General features: G+C 41.2%; 2 protein-coding genes across 5 annotated transcripts in view; both read right to left on the bottom strand.

Annotated features, from left to right (window-relative positions):
• Positions 1-18,873, bottom strand: part of LOC309690692 (E3 ubiquitin-protein ligase TRIM21-like) — a 211,147-nt gene that overhangs the window by 160,761 nt on the left and 31,513 nt on the right. The window lies entirely within an intron of this gene.
• dbi (diazepam binding inhibitor (GABA receptor modulator, acyl-CoA binding protein)) lies at positions 10,173-13,483 on the bottom strand. Its single transcript, XM_082509261.1, has 4 exons — positions 13,366-13,483; positions 11,587-11,704; positions 11,144-11,206; positions 10,173-10,520 (listed from the first exon to the last, which is right to left on the bottom strand). Exons 1-4 carry the CDS (start codon positions 13,378-13,380, stop codon positions 10,447-10,449), a joined length of 270 nt encoding a protein of 89 aa, XP_082365387.1. The 5' UTR covers positions 13,381-13,483; the 3' UTR covers positions 10,173-10,446.

Here is an 18,873-nt window from a genome sequence, read left to right as displayed (position 1 = left end):
CTCACTACGTACGACTCTGGATACTGTAGCTCCTGTGAAAACTAAGGCCTCAAATCAGAAGTACCTGACTCCGTGGTATAATTCTGAAACACGTACCCTAAAGCAGATGACTCGTAATCTGGAGAGGAAATGGCGTGTCACAAATCTAGAGGATCATCATTTAGCCTGGAGAAATAGTTTGCTGCTTTATAAGAAAGCCCTCCGCAAAGCCAGAACATCTTACTATTCATCACTGATTGAAGAAAATAAGAACAACCCTAGGTTTCTCTTCAGCACTGTAGCCAGGCTGACAAAAAGTCAGAGCTCTTTTGAGCCAACCATCCCTTTAACGTTAACTAGTAATGACTTCATGAACTTCTTCACAAATAAAATTTTTATCATTAGAGAAAAAATTACCAATAATCATCCCACAGATGTAATATTATCTACAGCTACTCTTAGTACCATTGATATTAAGTTAGACTCTTTTTCTCCAATTGATCTTTCTGAGTTAACTTCAATAATTACTTCCTCCAAACCATCAACGTGTCTTTTAGACCCCATTCCTACAAAACTGCTCAAAGAAGTCCTGCCATTAATTAATTCTTCGATCTTAAATATGATCAACCTATCCCTAATAATCGGCTATGTACCACAGGCCTTCAAGCTGGCTGTAGTTAAACCTTTACTCAAAAAGCCATCTCTAGACCCAGCAGTCTTAGCTAATTATAGGCCAATCTCCAACCTTCCTTTCATATCAAAAATCCTTGAAAGAGTAGTTGTCAAACAGCTAACAGATCATCTGCAGAGGAATGGTTTATTTGAAGAGTTTCAGTCAGGTTTCAGAGCTCAGCACAGCACAGAAACAGCTTTAGTGAAGGTTACAAATGATCTTCTTATGGCCTCTGACAGTGGACTCATCTCTGTGCTTGTCCTGCTAGACCTCAGTGCAGCGTTCGATACTGTTGATCATAATATCCTATTAGAGCGATTAGAACATGCTGTAGGTATTACAAGTACTGCGCTGCAGTGGTTTGTATCATATCTATCTAATAGACTCCAATTCGTGCATGTAAATGGAGAGTCCTCTTCACACACTGAGGTTAATTATGGAGTTCCACAGGGTTCAGTGCTAGGACCAATTCTGTTTACATTATACATGCTTCCCTTAGGCAGCATCATTAGAAGACATAGCATACATTTTCACTGCTATGCAGATGACACCCAGCTCTATCTGTCCATGAAGCCAGATAACACACACCAATGAGTTAAACTGCAGGAATGTCTTAAAGACATAAAGACCTGGATGGCCGCTAACTTTCTGCTTCTTAATTCAGATCAAACTGAGGTTATTGTACTCGGCCCTGAAAATCTTAGAAATATGGTATCTAATCAGATTCTTACTCTGGATGGCATTACCTTGGCCTCCAGTAACGCGGTGAGGAACCTTGGAGTCATTTTTGACCAGGACATGTCCTTCAACGCACATATTAAACAAATATGTAAGACTGCTTTCTTCCATTTGCGCAACATCTCTAAAATTAGAAATATCCTGTCTCAGAGTGACGCTGAAAAACTAGTTCATGCATTTATTACTTCCAGGCTGGACTACTGTAATTCATTATTATCAGGATGTCCAAAAAACTCACTGAAAAGCCTTCAGCTAATCCAAAATGCTGCAGCAAGAGTCCTGACAGGGACTAGAAAGAGAGAGCATATTTCTCCTGTTTTGGCTTCCCTTCATTGGCTTCCTGTTAAATCCAGAATTGAATTCAAAATCCTGCTCCTCACATACAAGGTCTTAAATAATCAGGCCCCATCTTATCTTAATGACCTTGTAGTACCATATCACCCTATTAGAGCGCTCCGCTCTCGCTCTGCAGGCCTACTTGTTGTTCCTAGAGTATTTAAAAGTAGAATGGGAGGGAGAGCCTTCAGTTTTCAGGCCCCTCTTCTGTGGAACCAGCTTCCAGTTTGGATTCGGGAGACAGACACTATCTCTACTTTTAAGATTAGGCTTAAAACTTTCCTTTTTTCTAAAGCATATAGTTAGGGCTGGACCAGGTGACCCTGAATCCTCCCTTTGTTATGCTGCAATAGATGTAGGCTGCCGGGGGATTCCCATGATGCATTGAGTTTTTCCTTTCCAGTCACCTTTCTCACTCACTATGTATTAATAGACCTCTCTGCATTGAATCATATCTGTTATTAACCTCTGTCTCTCTTCCACAGCATGTCTTTATCCTGTCTTCCTTCTCTCACCCCAACCGGTCGCAGCAGATGGCCGCCCCTCCCTGAGCCTGGTTCTGCCGGAGGTTTCTTCCTGTTAAAAGGGAGTTTTTCCTTCCCACTGTCGCCAAAGTGCTTGCTCATAGGGGGTCATATGATTGTTGGGTTTTTCTCTGTATCTATGAAGCGCCTTGAGGCGACTTTTGTTGTGATTTGGCGCTATATAAATAAAATTGAATTGAATTGAATTGAATTGAATCATTCAAAACCTTCTAGTCACCGCATTCACACACTTAAAGTGTGACCAGAGTTGAGGAATATAACTCAAAACACACTTTCCTAAGAGTATTTTAGACATGCTTGTCATAATCAAAAAGAGCAAGTAAAAAACAAACAAACAAAAAATTGAAACCTCCATTAATTCTCACCGCACACACAAGAAATTGAAAAAATAAACCACACCAGCAACTATTGCTGGAGAGAAGTTACTACTGAAAGTAATATGTTAATCTTAAGTATACACAGTGCACTCAATATATTTATATATCTACATCCAACTTCAGTCAATTACTATACATCCACTACGGCAACTCAAAACTTTATTTATAGTCCTCTAATAAACATAAATGGGATTTTAAACACACACTCAACAATGTTTGCAGCAGTATTTGTAAAACCAACTGTGGTTTAAACAGTTCACTGCTTACTCATTTGCATTTTCACACTCACACACACACATCTAAAAATAGCAGCAGGCAGTCAGTGCATTACTGACTCGACACACAGAGATCTCTCACACCAAATTTTCTTATTCTATATTACAACGACGTCTTATATTTACAACCACTGTCAGATCTGTCAGCTTTAGCGCCTACACAATTTCGACAAATTTAAAATAACCGCCCAGCGGATGAACTCCCTGAGTTTTTTGCGACCAATTCACCAGTATCTGTCCAACAGTTTCTGGCCTCATCTCTAAAGTCCCTAACACAATTTAAAAGCGTCAACCAACCCAAACTTTGCCTGAAGCTCTATTTTTGGCATTACACAGCCAAGGCTTACCCCTAAGTTTTAAGTTAAAGTTACACGCCCGAAGTCCAACTTCTTCTGACCAAAAAAGCGCAGACTACCGTTCCAAACGGTAAGGAGACTCTAACTCCTAGTTATTCTGGAGTGCCTCAAGCTCCACAGTGACCAACTGATTATCCCTCTTCGAGGACAATGCCTAAGCGTCCTTGGCATTGGCAAGCGTTACCTCTGAGCACTGCGCTTCCTAGAACCCCCTCGGTTCCGTTCTAAAATAATTTATAATACCTTGGAACAACAGTAAAACACCCAACAAAGTGTAAGACTGAAGCAGGTCCAACCTTATAACCAAAAAATAACCAAATTCCCTAACATACTAAAATCATTGAGCAGTCCAACTGCTTACCACGGTCCAACCGTATTAAATCCTTTTAGCGGTCCAACCGCATTCAATCATTACCAGCAGTCCAACTGCTTTTAAATCCTCAGTACTGTCATGAGATTCTCATCAAAATCAAAGCAGACATTTACCGGCAACTTTTACTGAATAGACATTTAATTTTATCATCCAATTCAGCACACTTCGGATAAAATCAACAGGCCTGTGCCTACCTCTTTTTAAAGGCGCCTGTCCCCTCAGTTTGGTTGCCGGGTCACGCCTGCCTGTCTGACCACAACGGACCATACATCACCGTCTACACCTCCAATCCTCCCTCCTCAACCACCAGACGAAGCCCCCAAATGTTAAGGTTCACAATTGAGGAAGGAGAGTACAAACCACCCATGGTCCAGAAGGTCTTGGTCAAACAATGATTTTAATGACTACACACGTGTGGGAAGACACTCTGTACGCAGACAGCCAGTAGTCCTCGACTTAATCAAAGCATGAACAGATATTTTATAGCATCAGGGTTTGTTTACTGACGCCCCTTCATGCGTCACAGATACATTTTATACATAGATCAGATCAACACCACAATGGCTTTTCACCCAGAAGATCATCTTCTATTTTCATGGCTGGTACTTTCCGTTCTTATCTTAAAGTGAATTGTTCCTCTTTCTTGTCGAGACATAACTAATCTCTCCTCTAAATAAATCTAACTAATGTGTGTGTATGTGTTGACCTCACATGCTCTTTGTGTCACCTCTTCACCTACTGTCTGTGTCTCGTCCTTAAATGCTCTTTCTCAATTCACCTGTTGCACTTCTGACCTTTCACTAGACCAGAAGCTCACTGAGACTATATGTATGTCTTCTACTAAATAAATGTTTTAACCAAGAACCTCTACTAAAACCTTAATATAAAATGATCTGATATATAAGTGTTTTGTAAGCATGTATTGCAATTCCTTCTATGGCTCCAAGTCACTTGCACAATAGATTGTCCGAACATCGCGCCGAACAAAGCTTCCAACCCCCAATTAATTGACCGAGCTCCAACTCTTTAATAAGCACAGATATGCATTGTGTATAAAATAGTCATAACTGCACCTGAAATACAAGGTCAACATAATAACTGTATGCATAACATCTTAAGGCCTTCTTAAAGCTATCTGTTACATTGTTAAAGCCTCGTCTTAGCCTGCTGCTCAAAATAACTTCCACTTCTGCAAAACTCTCCAAGCCTGTTTCCTGTCCTGTTACTTTTAGCATTTCTGAAAGACACACTGTTTAACCCCTGAATGCAATATAAACTCCAGATTATATTATTAATGCAATGGTAATGATGACAATTATTTAACAATAGCAGTAAAATAATTTCCCTGCTCCACACACTCAAAACAAATTTCCTGTGGTAGGAAACTATTTTGTGCAACTTTTTTGTATTTACAGTTTTGAGGGATAAGCCTCTTAAATTTCTCTAACTAGAAATATATGTTAAAAAAAACATTAACGATTTTCAATTTTTTTGTAGTTTATTGCACTTTTTTGCAATTTATGGTATCCCTCTTGGCTGGAAGCAGTGCCTAAACAATGGAAAAAACACAAACTTTATCCAAAAACCTCTCATGTTTAACTGTTTTCCACTTTTTCTTTGGTCATTTTAGCCTTTTTGGGCAGGGTGAAGGGAGCATCTGCCATCAAACAAGAAGACAGCTGCATGTAGCTATGAAGGTGTTTGCTAGTTCACCTTACTGGATTAATGTAATAACGTGGTTAGCCTACTCAACGCGAGTTACACACGAACAACATTAAGCTACTCACGCAGAGAAGAACGGCTGCTGCTGCATCATCATCCGTCATCATTTCTGCTACACTGGCAGGGCTAGGGGCCAGGACTCTCCTCTTCGGGTTCTCGGGGGATGTTGCCAACTCCGGGTCCGATAACAGGCACCACACCCGCAGTAGATGTGCTCGGTGTGAGGTCTCGCAGCAAGCTATCAAATACGGCGCATTTCTCGGCTTTTAAAAAAAAACGCTATGCGTCGCCAGGTGTTTCATCGGATTTGAGGTGTTACCTCCTTTGACATCACAGTATCAGCTTAAAGCACTTGTTGCTGCTGAGTTTGCATATTTTGCTGTGAAGTACAGCCAGACTTTTGACCGCTTCGCCTTGGGCATTTTTAATCTGTAGCTCTGCCCTAAAAGAACGTACGTACCTGGGCCCGCCTACTATCCTCGGAAACGTAAAATGATTGGCTAGAATCTAAAGTGTATCACAGCTCAGGAAAAAAAGCACTGAAATAAAGCACCGAAATGTGCGCTGCTTTTCGGTTTGGTTACTACCGTTAATGTCAGAACCGGTGCCATCATGGCACCGGATACCGGTACCCATCCCTACCCATGACATTACAACTTGATATGAGATTACAACTCTTGGCTGGCTTGGGAACTCACTGGGAGAGTAAGGTTTAGGTATCTCTGCTTAGACAGCTAGCCTTGCAGCTATGCAGCCCATTTGATTAAAAACTTAGGGACTTATAACCATTTCACTATGAAATAACAACTTATTTCATAAAGTAAACTTCATGTGCTTTATCTATAACAGCTCTCCTCTTGGGTACGAGATTGTGGATACAAGCAGCAGCAATGAGCTTCCTCTGAAAAGTGGCTGGCCTCTCCCTTAGAGATAGGGTGAGAAGTTCAGTCATCCGGGAGGGAGTAGAGCCGCTGCTCCTCCACATCGAAAGGAGCCAGCTGAGATGGTTCGGGTATCTGACAAGGATGCCTCCTGGGCGCCTCCTGGGTAAAGTGTTCCGGGCATGTCCCACTGGGAGGAGGCCCCGGGGCAGATCTAGGACGCGCTGGCGAGATTATATCTCTCGGCTGGCCTGGGAATGCCTTGGTGTTCCCCCGGACAAGCAGAAGGAGGTGGCTGGGGAGAGGGAGGTCTGGGCTTTTCTGCTTAGGCTGCTGCCCCCGCGACCCGGCCCTGGATAAGCAGAAGAAGATGGATGGATGGACTCTCTTCTGAATCACCTACTGATTATATTCACAGTATTTGTTCACTGAACAAACACTTCTTTAGGGATTTGCTACCTTAGCTTAGCTCATAGTCAACTCGCTAGCAAGATGGCCTCATTTTCCTGCTCAGTTTGGCAGATTTTTAGCTACACTTCGGCCTCCTTTTGTAATAATATAATAAATGTACCATTTTTACAGTTCTGCTCACTGAATTGGAGAATTGGAAAATACTGTAGCTAATCAGGCCCCTGTAGTCAGTTTGGACAAACGTAGTTTAGCCACCATTAGCTTCCCCCCCAAGAGATTGTCCCAAGCAGCCAGGAAAACAGGCTGGCTGGATTACGGTGAGGAGGAAGCATAGTCCTAAACAGAAGCCCCTGGTACACCACCAATCTATTCATGTCTCTAATTGTTTTTGCCCACTAGGAGAATACTTTGGTTATTTGCAATTCTATTTTGAGTCTTATGAAGTTAGCCATACAGTAAGGATTGTGCAAGGGGCGAGAGCAGGAAAGACTGAATGAAATTACAATTTACATTTTCAGTAATGACATCCGGTTACATCCATCAAAGTTTGCTAAAATTAATAATAATCAGTGTGTGTAACACTTGTCAGTTACCATGGAGTCACTGCCAAAGGTGGGAAGTAATGAAGTACAAATACTTCGTTACTGTATTTAAGTAGAATTTTCAGGTATCTGCACTTTACTTGAGTAGTTTTTTTCTGATAAATTTTTATAATTACTCCCTACATTTTTACACAAATATCTGTACTTTCTACTCCTTGGATTTTCAAAACAGGCTCGTTACATTTGTTTAATGCATCTGAGGGGAGTTATTATTTCAGCATTCAAACCTCAGAGTGATTTGATCCTAAACAGTAACATGTTCATGTGTTAATCACCAGGGGATGATGCATGAAAAGAGATGAAAGAGGCAAAACTGTGTGCCTTAGTCAGTCTCCATCAGCGTAACAAACATCAGCAAACACACAAACTGTTTGTGCGCAGCCTGTCGCACAATGTGTTGCTAGCTAAAGGTCCAGCTGCTGTATTTTAAAGAAAGAACTAACTTCACTCAGAGATGGAAGACGATAAGAAAGATGGGACAGGAAGAAGAGAGCTTAGATTTAAAGGTAAGGGCTGCTCAGTGGAAATGTGAAGCTTAGTCCTTAAATCAAATATTGGGCCTGTACATGAAACATTGTGTTTTTTTATATTGCGAAACACAGTTGCAAAACAATCTCAGCAAGACTAACTGTGTTATTTAAAGGTTGCATGAAAATCCTCTGCAGGTTAGTGCAGGATAAACAGGTCAGTTTGCTGCACTGTGATGGATTTACAGTAAAGAGCAGTGTGTGACTGTTTCATGGTCAGAGTCAAGTCACATCAAGTCCTGCAGGTTTGAGGGTTTCCCCACCAGCTGAATCCCACTCTAACCCTTTCCCTACTCATTTTCCTGTTTAGAGGCAACGTCACTCTCTACAATGTAGGCAACAGAAAATAGAGCTATTTTTATTTTCCTGATGTTCTGCTTAAGTGATTCAAGCTGAGTAGCTTTAATTAGAAACAGTATTTAGAGTGAAAATAAGGTTTGCATTCAATATTATTTTATTATTACATTAATATTGCACAAGGTTCAGTTAGTTTGGCATAGAAATAGGTGGTAGAAATGTTCATCATGGAGCTGTTTCTTACTTTCTTACTTTGAGTATATTTCAAAGCCAGTGCTTCAACTTTTACTAGAGTATTTTGAACTCTACTATAGACTAGTATAGAAGGGTAAACCACGCTATAACGTGGTTTACCCTTCATGGCCTCGATGATGTTTTTGTTGTGCAAGTTTGCATGGTTTTTTTGGGGTTTTTTTTGACAGGGCATTGTGTTCTGCATCAGAGAAAAAAAGTAAAGAAAAGCATCTCTGGGTCCAGGCAGGAACCAGAGATGCTCTACAAACTGCTTTGTTCCCAACTGACACATCGTTAGTTGTGTGTCTTGATGTCTTTGAGCCCGAGTCTATATCTGCCCATAGCACAAGAGGACCCATGCAGTGGGCAGTCCTCTTCAAGTGTCTCTGTGTCAGACCTGTAGACATCGAGCTCATTGAGTCTTTAGATAATCCAGATTTAAAAATGCATACAGAAGGTTTATGGTGATTGGAGAACCAGTGAAGTACATACACCCTAATATGGGATCTTCCAAACTCACACATGAGGTGCACATAACATTGTTGGTTGCGATCACAGCCATTGTGAACAACTGACCACTTCTGCCTGTGTCCAGGGATCCTACAGATTCACACCTGTTTCATTGCTTACTCAGAAAGTAGATCCATGTGATCCAAGTTTGACCATAAAGACAAAAGTGTCACAGGGTCCAAAGCTTGTCTCTTACACTCTGTTCTATGACGTCATCAGAGACTATTACCTTGTTCCTCTTCTTAGTTCTATGAAGCATCTTGAGGCATCTTTTGTTGTGATTTGGCGCTATATAAATAAAACTGAATTGAATTAAATTGAGTTCTTCTTCACCACAGCCATTAAGTTTTTTTTTTTCACAAAATCCACCACATCCTGTCATTCTGCATTTCTGTGTAGACAATTGTTATCCTTTATTTATCCACGTAAACGTCTCAATGAGATTGAAATTGTTTTCATACCAAAACACACAGATAAGCAGGAAACAATCCAAGTAGAGTTTTATAGATATAAAAAACAACCAATGGGGAAGTCTCTGGATACGCAAAAATAGCCACTTAGCAACAGGACACAACAGTGGTTTACATTCCACAGTCAGTAATAAAATGTAAGGCACAAATTGTTATTAAATTGTTAAATTTGGATTACACAGCATTCATCACGGTAAATGTCTTTCTGAAAGTGCTGTAACTAATTAGAACTAATGCTAAACCACATCCAAGTCTTTATGGCCTCTAATTTTCTGCTTCTACTTTCAGCTAAAACTGAGGTTATTGTACTCGGCCCAGTATGGTATCCAATTAGATTCCTGCTCTGGGTGGCATTACCTTGGGTTACTAATAGCCTGTAATTTGTAATTATCAGGACGTCCTAAAAATCTCCTTTATCTCTGATATTTGGCTTCTCTTCATTGGCTCCGTTAAATCCAGGATCAGAATTTAAATCCTTCCCATTACATAATAATAATGATAATAATAATCAGGCCCCATAACTTTATAATACTTTATCACCCTATTAGAGCAGCTCACTCTTAGACTGGGGGCTTACTTATGGTTTGGGTATTTCAATGTAGAATGGGAGGCAGAGCCTTCTCTCTGGCTCTCTTCCACGCCTTGCCTTCCTCGTCTTCCTCCACTCAAGCCTGGTTCTGCTGGAGGTTGTTTCCTGTTATGGAGTTTTTCCTTCCCACTGTAGCCAAAGCTCATGACGGGGTGTTCTCTCTTTTCTTTGCAACATAAAGTGCCATGAGGCAACTGTTGTTGTGATTTGGTGCCATATAAATAAAATTAAATTGAACTGAACAAATACTTAAAAAAAAAAAGCTGAAGATCTAAAATCACACTTTCAGGTTACTGTTTATTGAAATGACAGGACTTTCTGCAGAAACACATGAATACTGAAACCTGATATATACACAGTTTAAATGTGTCCATCGGCAGCTACTCGGGTCAGTTTCTAGGACTAGAAGCCATCCACCAGGTGTTCATGTGAGCTGTTTATGGACACACTTGTTGAGTTTTAAGGCGTTTTAACGGTGCAGGGATGGAGACTGGTGCCAGTCACAGTCCACGGAGCAGATTTCCCGGCCAGTTGGTCGTCATCACACAGCATTATATTCCATATTTCTGCTTTAGCTCCTCCACCAGGCTGATGTACTCGTTCATGGCGTTCTCATTGCTCTTACCTTACAGACAAATTAAAAATGTGTTATGGAGGGAAAAAAAGACAGACAGACTAAATGAACAAGCTAGTCCTGCTTTTACTTTCAGAGACTCTTTTTCATAGTTTGTTGACATGAGGACTCAAAGCCCTGCTTGACAAACTCAACACTACAACAACTCATGCAGTCCTGAAAGGGGGCTGCATGCAGCCGAGTACAATATGCAATAATCCAATTTACTACAAAGGATGAGGAACGCACCAGCCCAACTTTTTTTTAATCAAATGAGCTGCACTCCTAACTCTGAGGAAATCATCCTTTATGTTTAAGGTAACATCAACTTATTCAGCCTTTATGCAATAAAATGTACTGAAATTGTACTTTTAGTAAAATAATAAAGGACAACAAGAAAACAAAAAATTAACAAATTTGTAATTCATTTTTAATTAATGAATATAAATAAACTTAACATTTATTTTAGGTTTATTTATATTAGGTCATGTTTTTAGAATTACAGCTGGATATATTTCAAGTAAGCGTTCACTTTAAACATCATTTAAACACATCCATTTCCTTCCATTTATCCGGGGCCAGGTCACAGGGACCTGACCCCCCTCTCCACAGCCACCACCTCCATTCTTACTCACCCTTCTGCTTCTCCCAGGCATCCCATTTAGCTTTCCCAGTGAAATCAAACATCCCTGGACGAGCTTCAAAGACAAACAAAGCAAATTAAACAATTTAGTGGAATCCCGTGTAATGCAGGTCAAATAAATATAGGACACATTCATTAAGGCCCAGCGTCTTCAGTACAGAGCAAAGGGCTGCATTACATTGCAACACAAAAACATAAGAAACACTACTGATAATTATCTAGAATATTTACATTTATGTGGAAATCTGAAAGTGAAACCACGATACACAGGAGCAGATCTAGCTCCTCAGAGAGTCTGTAGTACAGGTGTACGTCATGCATGTGCCAGTGGTTCTTATAGGGTGCATGTTCAGCGTAGCCAGTGTCAGACTCTTATCAACAGTTTGTGTGACAGCAGTAACAGTGCTGAGCGCAGTATCATTTGAAATTTCTCACCTGTGTTCACATCACCCACGGTGGCCTGCTTGAACAGCGAGTAGATCTGCAACATCTCCTCATCAGTCGGCTTCGCCTTCAGCTGCTTGACCTCTGCTGCTGCTTCATCAAACTTAGTCTGTAGAAGACAGGACGACAACGTTGGGACAGTGCTACGTGCAAAAGGTAGATTTTTTTCTTCCCAGCTGGAAGAGGAAGGACTTCTTAACACAGCTTTTCCACACATCCCTGTTTTACACTGGATGCTTATACTATTTTAATTTGCACACAGAAAGAAAAAACTAAATGTACCAGGGTCAAAATTATTAGACCTCTTGTGCTGAGAGACAAAGCGACTGTCCGGGCCCAGTTTGCTGCTGACTGCTTGAAATCAAATTGTCACGTCCTTCTTTCTTAATGATTCCTTCTGCCTGGAAGAGATTCTACCAGGTCCATCCCCACAGCATAAGACTGCCATCAAAGTGTTTCACTGTGGGAATGGGGTTCTTTGGGGTTGTACACCGCCCTTCTTTCATAAAACATCTCTATGACCAAAAGGGCTCTAGCTTAATCTCAAAGGATGTGTTTCCAGTACGTGCAATCTTACTCCAGATTGCCCATGGCATACTTCAGTCTGGACTGAAGGTGAAGTTTTTAATACTGCGAGTAAATAGAAGATAAAACTCTGTTTTAAAGTGGAAACACTTCATGCATGAAGGCTAATTTACCCCAGAGCCTTCCTCCTCGGCACAGTTTTCATTTATAAAGCTTTACAAAACCAAATATCACGGCTAACAGGTGGATTTTCCTGTGTCAGTGCAGCCAGCCAAACCACAAAGAACCGCTTACTGCTTAAGAGAGAGAGTGGAAGTCGACTGTATATAATTCCCCCTGACGATCAATAAAGTATTCTGATATCCTTAAATTCTGTAGACAAAACTGATTGTTACAGCTTGGGGAAATACAAAAGTGACCCCTTAGTCCCGCTGTTTTCCCTGAGTTATGGTTACACAGTTTCGAGAGCACGTGGTGCTCCATGGTGTAAATTAGCCTTTACACATGATGTGCTTTATGTCCAAGTTAACTTGATTTGAGTATTACAAAGCACATCAGTGAACACCAACGTTCAGTGCTATGGGTTAATAGAAAGGTCCGTTTTTGTGGGCTGACCTGGTCATTTTTTTTCTGAAATAATTTGTTATTGTGTTCAAAAGAAAACTGGGATGTTTATAAATGACATTTAGGAAATGCTTCACTTCCTCTGCATAAAAGTAAAATCAGGATAGAGAATCAGTCTAGTCCAACCAGACAGTGAAACACTGTTTTATAACTCGCAAGTGATCGGTGCAATAAAGAACCGTTTTACTCGAGCTTACATCACATTTGCCTTTACCCAGTTTGCTCACATGGTTGCGACATTGGAGCTGCCCCATTCTTGGCTAAGTGGGCTGAAGGGCAGACTGAAGAAGACGTTATAAATGCCCAGTGGGGTGATTTTTCTGAAGTCGTACTCCAGATCAGTCTGCTTCCTGCACAAACACTACAGACATGAAGAAAAGCTGCATCGGGACAATAGCTCCCCCGCAGCCATTGTTACACACCGACTTTTTCTGCGCCCTCGGGCTGCATGAGCTGCTCTGTAGCTGCTAACAAGTCGTTGAACAAAGACTCCGCACAGCTGTCTGGGATGCTTTCACTTCAGGACACACGGCCTGCAGCTAAACCGCTACATCAGCTAACGGTCTTCCTTAACAGAAGGCGGCGGAATATAAACCAGTAATTTTATTCTTTTATACAGACCTGGAGCTCAGCCATGCTCGGTTAGTAGACAAACATAAGCCGGGGACTTGACTGTCAAACCATTTCCTCCTTCACGCCCTCCTTCCTATTGGCTAAACCAATAACGTACCTCGGCCGTTCACTGGATGACGTGACCGCAATTGGAACCAATCATGTACTTACAACCAGAGCAGTCGTGTCAGCGGGGTTCAGGATTCACGCTGTCACGTGATACCCGGAGACTTATGCCAAAAAGTGATCGTCCAACAACACGTGATTTCCAATGTTTGTATGATGTCTTTACTCATATTGGTAAATAGGATTTACAAAGGAGTTATATATCCAGTGTATAGCCAGTCCGGTCCTTTTGGTCACTTAAAATATGTTTACTAAACTCTTATTTTATGTGTTATCATTTCTGCTGCCCTCATGGCCAGATCTCACTTAAAAAATGAAGTTTTAATGTCAACGAGACTTTTTTTTAACTGCCTAAATAAGGGACACTGCCAACAGCTAATTGCGACTTCTACCTTGTAACAGGAATGTTGTTTGTGGCTCAGATGGCTTGATATCATACACGAGGCATACATTACACATATGGTTCAAATATTACAGACTAACAAGTTATTTGTAGCATTTTAAATGCGAGCAATCAATCAGTTTTTGGCAGACGATCACTATTTGGTACAACACTAGCAGTGCTTTCTGGAAAAACTATTAATGCATTGATTTACAATATACAATACCATATACAATTGTGTATGTGGATGCAGCAATATATATGCACTTTAACAGTAAACTATGTGAGGATTTGCCTGAACAGTTACTGTTACAGAATTATTCTCTAATTCTGTAATATTGGATAAAACGCCAGTTATTGTCCTGCTAATGGTAACCGTGAACTGTACAGAACAAGTTCATTTTATCTGGGTGAGTTTTATTTTTAAACCTCTTATTGTCTTCAAGAGCACATCTCAGTCTTGTGTGCTGCTATATCTAGATTATATTGCTAACTTCAAGAACTATTGCAAGGCTACATAAAAACAAGGTCCATTATGGTGACTGGAGACCCGAAACACGAGACATGCATTTATCCCCGCTTGCCAGTACATGATCTCCAACACCCCCAGATGGTAAGACAGGCATTGAGATGCCACCTCAACAGTAAGCTGTAAATATATATGGCCTGCCAGATACCCAGCTGGAACAATAAGCTGGTCACAAAAGGACATAAATGCGACTTGAAAATTCTATAAAATTCATGGACTTCTCCACCCAAGGTCTAGCACCCTAAGACATATGAGCAACAGACAGAGAGAGAGTGAGGATTAGTGCGTGTCAGAGGCATGCATGAATACATCAGGAAGATGAAGCCCTGAGATGAACTGTGCCTCAGGGAGCTGAGGACAGACAGTGATAAGGAGCATGAAGAGGAACTACACTACATTACCAAAAGTATTTGCTCATCTGCCTTGTAATATGTTGGCTCACATTTTGCAGCTATAACGGCTTCAGCTCTTTTAAGAAGCTTTTCCACAACACTAAAAATAACTATTTAAATAAACATAAAGAAATAAGGAATCATTAATTCAATAATGATCCACATGATTAAATTGCTTTATTTTATTTATTTATTTTTACTCTTTATTTTGAGTCAACATAAAAGAAGGGTAACAGTTCTCAACCACTGAAGTGGCATTAAGCCCTTTATATAGTGTCCATTTCCACCAGGTCCGTTCGAAGGCATCCAGTTTGATTCGTCATAGAAACTTCAGTTTATCTCCTCCATTATTTCACTTTCAGCGACTCCTTTTCAGCCAGTTCTTGTGATAACTTTCTTCACAGCCACAGTCATTATTTTAAACATGTAGATGTTCTCTTTTTTAATCGTACCTTCTGGGATCAGACCAAGGTGTAAGACCTGTGGATCCCTGGGAAGTTCACACTGACAAAGTCCGTCTATCAGCTCGGCAACATCTGACCAGCATGGTTGTAGTTTATCACATGACCAAAAGAAGTGTAGGTGATTGGCCTTAATATGACCACATTCTCTCCAACATTGTTTTTTTTTTTTTTGCTTTAACGTGTTTGCTTTTAATATAAACTGTAATAAACGTACGGAATCCATAATCTTTCCGAGTTGGTCGTTGTCCCCTTTGAGGTCGGACCTCAGGTCTTTCAGAAGGTCACTCGGTGTTACGTCAGTCCAGGGTAGCCTTGGAGTTTCAGGTGGGCTAGAGTTAGCTTGCAGTGCTACTTCACTGGCTTTCGATGCTGATTTTCTTTTGATATTTTTGCATGGTTTATTTGCCTCTTGTGAATCAGTTTCCCCTTTTATACCAATAGCGAATGATGAATCAACTTGTTTACTGGAGTTGAGTCCAACTTAATTTCATTGAGTTGATTCCTACAAATGACAATTTTCCAACAAAAGAACTTAATGCTAATAGAAAGCAATTTATCAAAGTTGAAATCTGTTTCATGATTATTTTAAGTTCATGGTGTGATTAGAGTTATTCTTTGGATTGTTCAACATCAAGTCCAGAGTCTGGTTAACATAAAACTTTAATGGACTTATAACAACTTTCACATAGCTGCCACTCCATCCATCCTCTTCTGATTATCCTTATCAGGGTTGCAGGGGCGTCTGGAGCCTATCCCAGCTGTCATAGAGGCAGGGTACACCCTGGACAGGTCGCCAGTCTAACACATAGAGACAGACAACTATTCATACACACAGGCAATTTAGAATCACCAATAAACCAAACCCCACTAACAATTTAGTCTTCAGTCTTTGGACTGTGGGAGGCAGCCAGAGTACCCAGAGAAAACTTACACACACACATCATGCAAACTCCACACAGGCTTTTCTGTGTGGACAGTTAGTGGATTTGAACTCAGAAACTTCTTGGTGAAAGGAAAGAGTGCTAACCTTTAATGAGGTTTGAAATCTCGCATGATCGTGTGACATGACGAGTCCAGACAACTAACCACTCTTTCTGGATTGTATCACATCATCTCAACAAGAATAAATTTAACAAGTGTTAAGTTGTTGAATTTCATGCAGATTGTATATGATTTAATTATGTTCACCACAGAAACATATAATTATTTTGTTCAAATTCCAAGTTAGACTCTTGTAAACATAATAACCACCCAATTTCACTTTTTGAATGAAGGTTTAGTACTGCGTTTATGGGAACATTTGATCGTTCATCAGTGCATTTATGACGACAGGACATTTGTGAAGCATTGCCTCCTATAACAGTACCACACCGGAAGCTCTTGAGAGCACCCACTGTGGCCATGGAAGTGATTGGATGGGTGAGTGGATACGTTTGGTAATACAGTGTATCCACCGGCATGTTTGTATACTCGTGTCTTCAACCCAGCTGCAATGGCCGCGGCGCAACATACCAAAAAACAAGAGATGCACGTCTGACCGATGCACATAGCACCTGCGACACAAGCAATGTGTGGTCATCATAAAAATGGCCCAAGGAAGCAGACACAGGCTTCTCCTGAGTGGTGGTTTCAAATTCAGCAGGTTCAGACTGATTGGTTTAAATCCAGTCTTTAAGTCTGACGTCATTAGCCGTGTCCGGTCCCAAACTCTGGTGCAGGTCCATAAGTCAAGCGAACACTGCAACATCACTGAGAGTTGAAAAATGGTCTAAATTCTTTCATCTGTAATAAAATGATCAGCGTTGCTGCTCTACCAGGTGTAACAATTAAGTTTAACATCCAGGCATCCATGAAAACAGGATTTATGACATTTAACAGAGTTAGAAGTTAGCAGGGAGTTAGCTCGCTAGCTTCCATCTAAATACAATATAGCATGTCCTGACTGAGGGATTTCTGAAACAAAATAAGACGTACAGCTCTGCTATCACTTCTGACATAAATTAAGACAGAAAACTAAACAGCAGTGACGTTTGTAGGGTTACTGAAGTCGGGCTAGCTGATATGTAACGATGTGCTACGTGGTGGCTAGCTACACAGCTACATTAGCATAACATAAACACAGTGAAGCTGGAGGATGAATGCTAATTTTTTACCACTCGATAAAAGTTAACATGAGGGTTCCCGATGGTTAGGGACAAATGCAATCGCATGGCAGGATGCTGTAAACCATAGGTGTCAAACTCTGGCCCGCGGGCCAAATTTGGCCCGCAGCCTAATTACATTTGGCCCGCGAAGCCATACCAAATTACTATTAGAGCTGGCCTACTGGTATTATACAGCTAATATATATATTGTTTAGTATTAAGCTTTGCTTGTTCCATATTGAGTTTTTCAGCTAAACTTGTTTGAGTCCATAAGAAAAGATTCATTCTTATATCTGGAGGAAGATTTTTTTTTTCAATAAATATTAATGTTAGCCCGCGACTTTGTTCCATTTTGAATTTTGGCCCACTGTGTATTTGAGTTTGACACCCCTGCTGTAAACGGACCAAACTCCAGTCGGGAGAACAACAGAGATAATCCATCCACAATACGCCGTTAGTTATTAATATACTGCTGCATGGGCTGTAGTTACATCTAAGGTTTTGAAAACTGAACTTTAAAATGATTAGGGTAATAAAAACCTTGAGAGGCAGACAGTGATCACTGACTGTTTTTAGGGGCTTGTTGAGATTAAATACACTCAACAAAAATATAAACGCAACACCTTTGTTACTGCTCCCATTCCCCATGGGATGGACGTAGAGACCTAAAATTCATTCCAGATACACAATATAACCATCCCTCCCAAACAGTGGTCACAAATCAGTCCAAATGTGTGGTAGTGGGCACATCTGCTATATTGAGATAATCCATCCCACCTCACAGGTGTGCCACATCAGGATGCTGATCTGACATCATGAGTAGTGCACAGGTGTACCTCAGACTGCCCACAACAAAAGGCCACCCTGGAATGTGCAGTTTTTTGCGCTATTGGGGGTCTGGGGACCCAGAACCGGTCAGTATCTGGTGTGACCACCATTTGCCTCATGCAGTGCAACACATCGTCGCATGGAGTCTATCAGATTGGCAATTGTGGCCTGTGGAATGTTGGTCCACTCCACTTCAATGGCTGTGCGAGGTTGTTGGATATTCGTGGGAACTGGTACACGCTGTCGTATACGCCGGTCAAGCACATCCCGAACATGCTCAATGGGTGACATGTCCGGTGAGTATGCTGGCCATGCAAGAACTGGGACATTCTCAGCTGCCATCTGCCCTGAACAATGTGAACCATGATTCATCCGTGAAGCGCACACCTCTCCAACGTGCCAGACGCCATCGAATGTGAGCATTTGCCCACACAAGTCTGTTACGGCGACGAGCTGGAGTCAGGTCAAGACCCCGATGAGGACGACGGGCATGCAGTTGAGCGTCCCTGAGACGGTTTCTGACAGTTTATGCAGAAATTGTTTGGTTGTGCAACCCAATTGTTCCAGCAGCTGTCTGGGTGGCTGGTCTCAGACGATCTTGGAGGTGAACCTGCTGGATGTGGAGGTCCTGGGCTGGTGTGGTTACACGAGG

This window comes from Aulonocara stuartgranti (assembly GCF_965226115.1).
Source record: "Aulonocara stuartgranti genome assembly, chromosome: 16".
NCBI lineage: Eukaryota > Metazoa > Chordata > Actinopteri > Cichliformes > Cichlidae > Aulonocara > Aulonocara stuartgranti.
Note: the sequence above shows the minus strand (reverse complement) of the source record. Positions and strands in the feature narration are given on the sequence as shown.

Coding starts and splice junctions, on each gene's coding strand:
- dbi (XM_082509261.1), bottom strand. Junction 11,207..11,586: donor CGTGGGTGATGTGAACACAG/GTGAGAAATTTC, acceptor TTGTCTTTGAAG/CTCGTCCAGGGATGTTTGAT. Junction 10,521..11,143: donor TGCCTGGGAGAAGCAGAAGG/GTGAGTAAGAAT, acceptor TTTGTCTGTAAG/GTAAGAGCAATGAGAACGCC.